Here is a 12360-nt window from a genome sequence, read left to right as displayed (position 1 = left end):
CAATTCAAGACTCTATTATTATGGTGGGAGATTATAATACTGTTTTAAATAGCTCAATGGACCGTAAAGGAAATCACACTACAAACAATCACCGTCATGCTCTTAAGGAAATCGTGAATGTCATGGATACATTAGAACTAGTAGATACATGGAGGCTTAAATATCCTGATCTAGTGAGATATACATGGCGGAGACTCAATCAAGCTAGTCATCTTGACTTCTTTCTTATGTCATTCTCGTTGGCACCAAAAGTTTAAAAAGTGTTGATAGGGGACAGAATGCAGTCGGATCATCATATAATTGGCATATACATTACTCTTACTGAAAATCCACGTGGGCGAGGATATTGGCAATGTAATCAAAGCTTATTGGATGATAACTTGTTTTTAACTAGGATAGAGGAATTTATAACAGATTTTTTCCGACATAACATAGGTACAGCAAATCCCCTTATTGTATGGGATACCTTTAAATGTGCCTTTAGAGGCCATGCAATTCAGTACTCATCTCGAAAACAAAAGCAATTTAGGTCAAAAGAGTCCACACTAACAAAGGAAATAGAAGGTCTAACAGAACAGATAGATAGCAATAAAAACTGTAACATAGAGGCTCATAATAAATTAGAGGAAAAACAAAAAGAAATGGAGAAACTTATTCAAGAAAGATCAAGTGTAATATATTATAAAAATAAAGCAAACTGTATACTTTAAGCATATGTTTTAATTTCAGTCATCTCCATCTCCTCTAACTGAAGCAAATTGTAGAGATTTTTTTTCTATTGATAATGTAAAATTAACAGCCATACAGAAAGACTCATGTGAAGGTGAAATTACAGAGGAGGAACTTCTGGATGCAATTAAAGACTTTAAGTCCGGGAAAACTCCAGGATTGGATGGCATACCAGTCGAGGTATACCAAACCTTTTTTGATATACTCAGAGGACCGTTATTAGCATGTTTTAACCACTCCTATGTAAATGGTAGATTATCAGACACTCAAGAAGAAGGTCTGATTTCATTATTACTGAAACAGGATACAAGTGGAAAATATAAAGATCCAGTCCATTTAAAAAATTGGCGGCCCCTTACACTTCAGTGTTGTGATGCAAAAATTCTAGCTAAATGTATAGCGCATAGAATTTAAAAGGTATTGTCGGACATTATTCATTCTAATCAGACATGGGCGATACATTGGAGATAATATAAGGCAAGTGCTGGAAACAATAGAACACTATGAAAAATCTGGGAAACCAGGCCTGCTATTCATAGCAGACTTTGAAAAGGCATTTGATAAAGTACGACTGGGGTTTATATATAAATGCCTGGAGCATTTCAATTTTGGAGAATCTCTTATAAAATGGGTCAAAATCATGTATAGTAGCCCTAGGTGTAAAATAGTAAATAATGGCTATTTCTCAGAAAGTTTTAAACTGTCAAGAGGAGTGAAACAAGGTTGTCCACTATCGGCATATCTATGTATTATTGCCATCGAGATGTTAGCTATTAAAATCAGATCCAACAATAATATCATGGGATTAGAAATCCAGGGCTTAAAAACAAAGGTGTCATTGTACGCTGATGATTCATGTTTTCTTTTAAATCCACAACTAGAATCCCTCAACAACCCTATAGAGGATCTAGATACATTTTCTAACCTCTCTGGATTACAACCAAATTATGATAAATGTACTATATTACGTATTGGATCACTAAAAAATACAATTTTTACATTAACATTAACTAGTTTACCAATAAAATGGTCTGATGGTGATGTGGATATACTCGGAATACATATCCCAAATGAAATAAATGATGTCACTCCAATACATTTTAATAGAAAGTTCGCAAAAATATATAAGATCTTGCTACCATGGAAAGGTAAATACCTGTCAATTTGTGGAAAAATCACCCTGATTAACTCTTTAGTATTATCCCAGTTTACCTAATTGCTTATGGTTTTGCCTACGCCTAGCGAACAGTTTTTTTAATTATATGAGAAAAAAATATTCCATTTTATTTGGAACGGCAAGACAGACAAAATTAAACGGGCCTATTTATATAATGAATATGAATTCGGAGGACAGAAATTATTAAATATTAAAGCATTAGACCTATCACTAAAAGCTTCAGTCATACAAATATTATACTTAAATCCGAACTGATTCTCTAGCAAACTAGTAAAATTGTCTCACCCAATGTTCAAGAAGGGACTTTTTCCCTTTATTCAGATTACAACCCCTCACTTTCAGGTATTTGAAAAGGAAATCATCTCCCAAATATCACTATTTCTAAAACAAGCCATAGAAAGTTGGTTGCAATTTCAATTTAATCCTCCAGAAATGACAGAACAAATATTGCAACACATATAATCTCAAATATACTAATTGATAAAAAACTTTCTTTTTTTAGAAAAAATAAAATAAATGTATAATCTTTGTAAATGATATTATCGGTAGGAATGGTGGAGTTATGTCGCACATGCAGCTAACAAAAACAAATGGAAATGTCTGCTCTACCCCAAATTACAACCAAATAATTGCAGCATTACCGCAAAAATGGAAGAGGAAAGTGGAAGGAGGAAAAAGTAAGGAACTTGTCTGTCGGCCTTGCATTAAAGAACATAATTGGGTAAAGAAAATTGTGGTAAATAAAAAAGTTTACCAGTTTAATTTAAGGACCAAAAGATTGACAGCCATCCCATATAGATTGCAAAATAGTTGGGAATAGATTTTTTACGTACCGATCCCATGGCATAGTGTTTATGAACTGATATGCAAAACGACAGCGAATTCAAAACGTTTTCAATTTAAATTATTATATAAAATTCTTGCTACCAATATAATGTTATTTGTATGGGGGATACAATCTTCCCAGCTCTGCAGATTTGGCTGTGAAGAGACAGAATCATTAGATAATTTGTTTTGGTACTGTCCATTTGTAGCTTGTTTCTGGACACAGGTCCAGGAATGGCTGAAGGATTGCAATATTTGCATGGAGCTGACCCTGCAGATAGCACTACTGGGTGATCTGAAAAGTCATAGTCAATCGATCATTAATATAATAATACTTTTAGCAAAAATGTTTATTTTCAATTCACAAACTGTAGAAACAATGAGAATAGAAAGGTTCAGAACCTTTGTAAAACATCACAGTACAGTTGAAAAATATATGGCAAATACAAATCCAATATGTACATTTACATTTTAGTCATTTAGCAGACGCTCTTATCCAGAGTGACTTACAGGAGCAATTAGGGTTAAGTGCCTTGCTTAAGGGCACATCGACAGATTTTTCACCTACTCGGCTCGGGGATTTGAACCAGCGACCTTTCAGTTACTGGCACAACGCTCTTACCCACTAAGCTACTATTTTATTTTTATTTTGGCCCCCCGTGGGAAACAAACCCACAACCCTGGTGTTGCAAACGCCATGCTCTACCAACTGAGCTACATCCCTACCGTCCATTCCCTCTGCTACCCTGGACGACGCTGGGCCAATTGTGCGCCGCCCCATGGGTCTCCCGGTCGCGGCCGGCTACGACAGAGCCTGGATTCGAACCAGGATCTCTAGTGGCACAGCTAGCACTGCGATGCAGTGCCTTAGACCACTGCGCCACACGTGTATGGTGTTAAGAGATAGATGGGAGGTGTATAATGGAGCTGAAGGATGGGACTAATAACAACAACTAATAACAACAAGATAACTAGTGAAAGACATCTGTGTCCATAATAAGTATATAGGTTATATATTGTCAGCTTTTGTGAAAGAGCACAGTTAGAAAGATATGGCACATAGAAGCATACCAGATGGACATCATGAAAATGATCGGAGGAAGTTCAGGAGTAAAAACAAATAAAATATAATTATTGACTGTGTCCATAAAATGTATATAGTATGTATAAGCATGAAGTAGAGGCCTAAGCATTGTTGTTCACTAGTTTACTCCAATTAGGGAAGGGATGGTGGGTTTGGAAAGTAATAAAGGGAATTATATATTTTTTTAAAGGATATGTATGTATATACAGTGGGGAGAACAAGTATTTGATACACTGCCGATTTTGCAGGTTTTCCTACTTACAAAGCATGTAGAGGTCTGTCATTTTTATCATAGGTACACTTCAACTGTGAGAGACGGAATCTAAAACAAAATCCAGAAAATCACATTGTATGATTTTTAAGTAATTAATTAGCATTTTATTGCATGACATAAGTATTTGATCACCTACCAAGCAGGAAGAATTCCGGCTCTCACAGACCTGTTAGTTTTTCTTGAAGAAGCCCTCCTGTTCTCCACTCATTACCTGTATTAACTGCACCTGTTTGAACTCGTTACCTGTATAAAAGACACCTGTCCACACACTCAATCAAACAGACTCCAACCTCTCCACAATGGCCAAGACCAGAGAGCTGTGTAAGGACATCAGGGATAAAATGGTAGACCTGCACAAGGCTGGGATGGGCTACAGGACAATAGGCGAGCAGCTTGGTGAGAAGGCAACAACTGTTGGCGCAATTATTAGAAAATGGAAGAAGTTCAAGATGATGGTCAATCACCCTCGGTCTGGGGCTCCATGCAATATCTCACCTCGTGGGGCATCAATGATCATGAGGAAGGTGAGGGATCAGCCCAGAACTACACGGCAGGACCTGGTCAATGACCTGAAGAGAGCTGGGACCACAGTCTCAAAGAAAACCATTAGTAACACACTACGCTGACATGGATTAAAATCCTGCAGCACACACAATGTCCCCCTGCGCAAGCCAGCGCATGTCCAGGCCCGTCTGAAGTTTGCCAAAGACCATCTGGATGATCCAGAGGAGGAATGGGAGAAGGTCATGTGGTCTGATGAGACAAAAATAGAGCTTTTTGGTCTAAACTCCACTCGTCGTGTTTGGAGGAAGAAGAAGGATGAGTACAACCCCAAGAACACCATCCCAACCATGAAGCATGGAGGTGGAAACATCATTCTTTGGGGATGCTTTTCTGCAAAGGGGACAGGACGACTGCACCGTATTGAGGGGAGGATGGATGGGGCCATGTATCGCGAGATCTTGACCAACAACCTCCTTCCCTCAGCAAGAGCATTGAAGATGGGTCGGGGCTGGGTCTTCCAGCATGACAACAACCCGAAACACACAGCCAGGGCAACTAAGGAGTGGCTCCGTAAGAAGCATCTCAAGGTCCTGGAGTGGCCTAGCCAGTCTCCAGACCTGAACCCAATAGAAAATCTTTGGAGGGAGCTGGAAGTCCGTATTGCCCAGCGACAGCCCCGAAACCTGAAGGATCTGGAGAAGGTCTGTATGGAGGAGTGGGCCAAAATCCCTGCTGTAGTGTGTGCAAACCTGGTCAAGACCTACAGGAAACGTATGATCTCTGTAATTGCAAACAAAGGTTTCTGTACCAAATATTAAGTTCTGCTTTTCTGATATATCAAATACTTATGTCATGCAATAAAATGCAAATTAATTACTTAAAAATCATACAATGTGATTTTCTGGATTTTTATTTTAGATTCCGTCTCTCACTGTCGAAGTGTACCTATGATAGAAATGACAGACCTCTACATGCTTTGTAAGTAGGAAAACCTGCAAAATCGGCAGTGTATCAAATACTTGTTCTCCCCACTGTATGTGTATGTATATATATATATATATATATATATATATATATATATATATATATATGCGAGAGAAAAAAAACATGGGGGATTGGAAGTGATGCAGACAATTACATTGATGGAAGTTACAATCTGTCTGCAATATTAAAGCTGATCTACCCCCTAAAAAAATTAATTAAATAAAAAATAAACGTCAAATCTTTTCAACATACTGATCAACAACTGGCTGATTAATTCATCCTTTCATTTCTTCACCTATTTCATATGTTATTTCTCTCATCTAGTCTAACAGACAGCCGGTGAGACTGAACCTACTGACCTGCCAGGTCAAACCCAGTGGGGAGGACAAGAAGTGCTTCGACCTCATCTCCCGTGAGTTCCTATAATTACATTTACATTTAAGTCATTTAGCAGATGCTCTTATCCAGAGCGACTTACAAATTGGTGCATTCACCCTATAGCCAGTGGGTTAACCACTTTACCCAATTTTTTTTATTTTTTTATTTTTTTTGGGGGGGGGGGGGGGATGGGGGGGGGCTAAACGGATTACTTCATCCTATCCCAGGTATTCCTTAAAGAGGTGGGGTTTCATTCTCTATAATATCATATAAGAATAATATAATGTATAATATATGATAATATATTTAGTATAATATCATATAATGATGACGATAACCTAGCAGACACTTTTATTCATAATTGACTATATTGGAATGGAATCGGCCGTCTGCACCAGACCTGGGTCGAATACTGTATATGTAAAATACTTTCACACACTTGAGCTGAGCCTGATAGAATGCAGTAATAGTTGTCAAAATCTTAGCTAAATAATCATAGCTCAATAGCTAATCATAGTGCACCTCCTAATCATAGCTAATTATAACGCACATCAAGTTTTTTGAAGGAGAACATCATTCCTTAGTTTTTACTGTTTCTTGGTAGCAGTGGCGTGAGGGAGTCTTACAAGTGAGAGGGGTAGATGAGATTAGAAGAGTTGTAATCTCTGTTAGCCATGAAGTAAAATCTTGTGTAATTTGGTCAGCTGCGTGATTAACTTCTGTGTTCATACGTGTTAGAAATTGAGAGTTCCAGCACAAACTAAGTCTCCACCCCACTGAACTAATGCTGCTCGGACCTCACGCATCCCATTCAGTCCCTGGCAGATTCTCTTGATCTACACGCAGAATCGGTCCACGGGAGATTAGTAGAGTTGAAAGTGAAGGTCTGGTGCCTGAGTTTGGCTGAATGGTACCACCAACTCTACCACATGTAGGGCTGGCTCGGTAATTGTATAATCTTTTAATAGACGATTATGGATGAAGACCATGAAGAAAATAAAATAACTGTCATAACCGCTTTAATAATACATCTCTGTACTTTGCTCCGTTCATCTTTGCCTCGATCCTGACTAGTCTCCCAGTCCCTGCCGCTGAAAAACATCCCCACAGCATGATGTTGCCACCACGATGCTTCACCTTAGGGATGGTGCCAGGTTTCCTCCAGACTTTACGCTTGGCATTCAGGCCAAAGAGTTCAATCTTGGTTTCATCAGACCAGAGAATCTTGTTTCTCATGGTCTGACAGTCTTTAGGTTCCTTTTGGCAAACTCCAAGCGGGCTGTCATGTACCTTTTATTGAGAAGTGACTTCCGTCCGGCCACTCTACCATAAAGACCTGATTGGTGGAGTGCTGCAGAGATGGTTGTCCTTCTGGAAGGTTCTCCCATCTCCACAGAGGAACTCTAGAGCTCTGTCAGAGTGACCATTGGGTTCTTGGTCACCTTCCTGACCAAGGCCCTTCTCCCCCTGATTGCTCAGTTTGGCCTGGCAGCTCTAGGAAGAGCCTTGGTGGTTCCAAACTTCTTCCATTTAACAATGATGGAGGCCACTGTGTTCTTGGGGACCTTCAATGCTGCATATATTTTTGGGTACCCTTCCCCAGATCTGTGCCTCGACAAAATCCTGTCTCGGAGCTCTACGGACAATTCCTTCCACCTCATGGCTTGGTTTTTGCTCTGACATGCACTGTCAACTGTGGGACCTTATATAGAGAGCTCTGTACCTTTCCAAATCATGTCCAATCAATTGAATTGACCCCAGGTGGACTCCAATCAAGTTATACATCTCAAGGATGATCAATGGAAACAGGATGCACCTGAGATCCATTTTGAGTCTCATAGCAAAGGGTCTGAATACTTTTATAAATAAGGTATTTCTGTTTTTTATTTTTAATACATTTGCTAAAATTTCTAAAAACCTGTTATTGCTTTGTCATTATGGGGTATTGTGTGTAGATTGCTGAGGATTATATATATTTTTATCAATTTTAGAATAAGGCTGTAACGTAACAAAATGGGGAAAAAGTCAAGGGGTCTGAATACTTTCCGAAGGCACTGTAGGCTTAAAAAAAAAATCTCCATGTGTGCAACTTCTGTAAGTGCCTCTACTCTACTGCTCTATGCCACTACTCAAAATATATGATATGCATTAAATGCTTTATTATAAAGGTGATTTCTTTTTGAATGCGTTCCGGTACCTCAGAGCCCCCAGGTGACCCCCCTCTTGGCTCACTTTTTGTTCCTGTACCTCCTAATTTACAAATTAAGCACTGACTGTCTCCATCTCCTCCCTACTCCCTTTGATGCTGTAACACGGTCTGTGCAGAACCCATAATGCACTGTGAGATGGCGCCAGAGGAGATGGCTGCCGTTTTATGGCCCTCTAACCAATTGTGCTATTATGTGTGTTTTTTCGCGTTATTTGTAATTTATTCTGTACATAATGTTTCTGCCACTGTCTCTTATGACCAAAAAGAGCTTCTGGATATCAGGACAGCGATTACTCACCTCGTATTGGACGAAGATATTCTACAGACACCCGACAAGGCCCAAATCCCCTTCATTCGCATGAGAAAGAGACGGAAATATCGTGGACGTAGGTCGGGGTGCCTTATAAGGATCCGACAGCGAGCGAGTAATCTGCCTCTTCCATCAATCCTATCAGCCAACGTACAATCATTTGAAAACAAAATGGACGACCTAAGATCAAGGATATCCTACCAATGGGAGATTAAAACTGTAATATCTTACGTTTCACCGAGTCGTGGCTGAACGACGACATGGATAAAATACAGCTGGCGGGATATATGCTACATCGGCAGGATAGAACGGCTGACTCCGGTAAGACAAGGGGTGGCGGTCTGTGTATATTTCTATATAGACTCTAACTCGGACGCTTATAAGAAATCCTGCCATGCCCTCCGATGAACCATCAAGCAGGCAAAGAGTCAATACAGGACTAAGATTGAATCATACTACACCAGCTCCGATGCTCGTCGGATGTGGCAGGGATTGCAAACTATTACAGACTACAAAGGGATGCACAGCCGCGAGCTGCCCAGTGACACAAGCCTACCAGAGAAACTAAATCACATCTATGCTCGCTTCGAGGCAAGCAACACAGAAGCACGCATGAGAGCATCAGCTGTTCCGGATGACTATGTGATCATGCTGTCCGTAGCCGATGTGAGTAATACTTTTAAGCAGGTCAACATTCACAAGGCTGCAGGGCCAGACGGATTACCAGGTCATGTACTCCGACTGGCATGTGTCTTCACTGACATTTTCAACATGTCCCTGACTGAGTCTGTAATAACAACATGTTTCAAGCAGACCACCATAGTCCCTGTGCCCAAGAACATTAGGATAACCTGCCTAATTGACTACCGACCCATAGCACTCACATCTGTAGCCATGAAGTGCTTTGAAAGGCTGGTCATGGCTCACATCAACACCATTATCCCAGAAACCCTAGACCCACTCCAATTTGTATACCGCCCCAACAGATTATGCAATCTCTACTGCACTCCACACTGCCCTTTCCCACCTGGACAAGAGGAACACCTACGTGAGAATGCTATTCATTGACTACAGCTCAGCGTTCAACACCATAGTGCCCTCAAAGCTCATCACTAAGCTAAGGACCCTGGCACTAAACACCTCCCTCTGCAACTGGATCCTGGATTTCCTGACTGGCCGCCCCCAGGTGGTAAGGGTAGGTAACAACACATCTGCCACGCTGATCCTCAAAACGGGGGCCCCTCAGGGGTGCTTGCTCAGTCCCCTCCTGTACTCCCTGTTCACCCATGACTGCATGGCCAGGCACGACTCTAACACCATCATTAAGTTTGCAGACGACACAACAGTGGTAGGCCTGATCACCGACAATGATGAGACAGCCTATAGGGAGGAGGTCAGAGACCTGGCCGTCTTGTGCCAGGATAAGAACCTCTCCCTCAACGTGATCAAGACAAATGAGATGATTGTGGACTACAGGAAAAAAAAGAGGACTGAGCATTCTCATCGACGGGGCTGTAGTGGAACAGGTTGAGAGCTTGAGGTTCCTTGGTGTCCACATCACCAACAAACTATCATGGTCTAAACACACCAAGACAGTCGTGAAGAGGGCACGACAATGCCTATTCCACCTCAGCAGACTGAAAAGATTTGGCATGGGTCCTCAGATCCTCAAAAAGTTATACAGCTGCACCATCGAGAGCATCCTGACTGGTTGCATCACTGCCTGATATAGCAACTGCTCGGCCTCCGGCCGCAAGGCACTACAGAGGGTAGTGCGTACGGCCCAGTACATGACTGGGGCCAAGCTTCCTGCCATCCAGGACCTCTATACCAGGTGGTGTCAGAGGAAGGCCCTAAAAATTGTCAAAGACAACAGCCACCCTAGTCATAGACTGTTCTCTCTACTAACGCATGGCAAGCGTTACCGGAGCGCCAAGTCTAGGTCCAAAAGGCTTCTTAACAGCTTCTACCCCCAAGCCATAAGACTCCTGAAAAGCTAATCATGGCTACCCGGACTATTTGCATTGTCTCCCACACCCCACCCCCTCTTTTACGTTGCTGCTACTCTGTTTTTTACTTATGCATTGTCACTTTAACTCTACCCACATGTACATATTACTTCAATTACCTCGACTAACCGATGCCCCCGCACATTGACTCTGTACCGGTACCCCCTGTATATAGCCTCCCTACTGTTATTTTAGTTTAGTGCTGCTCTTTAATTATTTGTTATTTTTTACCTATCTATTTTTTACTTAACACATATCTTTCTTAAAACTGCATTTTGGCTAAGGGCTTGTAAGTAAGCATTTCACTAAGGTCTACACCTGTTGTATTCGGCACAAGTGGCAAATACATTTTGATTTGATTTGATTTAATTTGAATTGTACGTTTAATCCAGTTTGTAAAAATGCTCAAATCTGACCTGAATCACCCTTCTGTCTGCTGAAAGTAGCTACCTATTGTCATCCTTTATAAGTGACTGCATTGAATGCTGCACATGATACATTTGTTTGCTGTGGTTGCTAGGCAACGGCCCGCCTCTGCTGCACTGCCTATGTAACGGCGTCATGCTGCTAATTTGAATATTATGCATATGCCACAGAAAATGAAAACATATTTAATCATTTCTGGAATTCCTGCTCTCTCGCTTGACTCGCTATGAAACATGTGCAGACAGACACACACTCAAATAATAAATAGACAGTCGGAGAGTATTTAAAATAACATATTCCTCAGCGTCAACAAAACGAAGGAGCTGATCGTGGACTACGCCCCCAGCCTCATCGACGGGGTTAGGGTTAAATGTGGCAATACATTGAAAAAAACCTACGGATTCAGTCTTGTATATTTAGCTATGACCAAGTGTCATTACAACCGAGGATATATTTTTGAATGTTATGACTACATTGTAGCCGGACATCTTTTGATCTATACCATTACTCTTTGCGAGATATGAGACAAATCATTGCAGACGTCGCGGTATCTGACGTAAGACAATTATATATCCTACTGTCTGAATAAATAAAAATACTTTAAAATATAAAGTGAAAGTGTGAAGGACTGAACCAGGGATGGAACCCCTGTAGCACTACCACTATACCAAAACACGGCACACACCTCAATGTTCAAGTATTTGGAAGTATTTTATGTGTTTCACCGAGCCCAGGCTCCGAGACAGTGAGGGAGAAGCCCTTTGTCTTTTTGTGTGTGTAAAAAAACGGGCTCCCACAGTTAGTGTTTTTACTTCTAGTCATTCTACTCTAGTAATACTAGCTATGCACTAAGGTACTGTATGTCTGTCATTTCTCTTTTACAGATAATCGCACATATCATTTCCAGGCTGAAGATGAACAAGAGTTTGTGATGTAAGATAGCCTACTATATGGTGTGTTTGTGTTTGTGTGTGTGTGTATACAGCTGAATGTCTGTAAAATATGGTGGGGAATCTTTGATGATATGGGACTGTTTTGCTTCCACTGGTCCTGGGGCCCTTGTTAAGGTCAACGGCATCATGAACTTTACCCAGTACCAGGACATTTTAGCTAAAAACCTGGTTGCCTCTGCCAAGAGGTTGAAACTTGGCCGCAAGTGGATCATCAGCAAGATAATAACCCCAAGCACACATTAAAATCCACAAGGAAATTATTAATTGGCCACAAAAAGAAAGAAGGAATGGTCTAAGATCCCTCCCAATGTGTTCTCCAATGTCATAAAACATTTTAGAAAAAGGCTCAGTGCCATTATCCTCGCAAGGTGAATTATTGAAATGTATTGAAAATGTATTCTTTTTGAGAAGAAAATGTATTACTTGTTAAACAAAATCTCTTTCTCTGAGCAATTGTATTAGTGTAGAATAATATAATGTCCCCATTTTTTGAGCATA

The 12360-nt window shown here is 40.7% G+C and overlaps 1 protein-coding gene across 1 annotated transcript in view; it reads left to right on the top strand.

Annotated features, from left to right (window-relative positions):
* Positions 1–12360, top strand: part of asap1a (ArfGAP with SH3 domain, ankyrin repeat and PH domain 1a) — a 200410-nt gene that overhangs the window by 140562 nt on the left and 47488 nt on the right. Inside the window, exons 13-14 of the mRNA XM_084139939.1 lie at positions 5902–5989; positions 11794–11842. Of these exons, the coding sequence (XP_083996065.1) occupies positions 5902–5989; positions 11794–11842 (137 nt within the window). The remainder of the gene's footprint in view (positions 1–5901; positions 5990–11793; positions 11843–12360) is intronic.

The sequence above is a fragment of the Coregonus lavaretus genome, assembly GCF_964263955.1.
Source record: "Coregonus lavaretus genome assembly, chromosome: 23".
Taxonomy (NCBI): domain Eukaryota; kingdom Metazoa; phylum Chordata; class Actinopteri; order Salmoniformes; family Salmonidae; genus Coregonus; species Coregonus lavaretus.
This window is presented reverse-complemented; position numbering and strand designations above follow the sequence as displayed.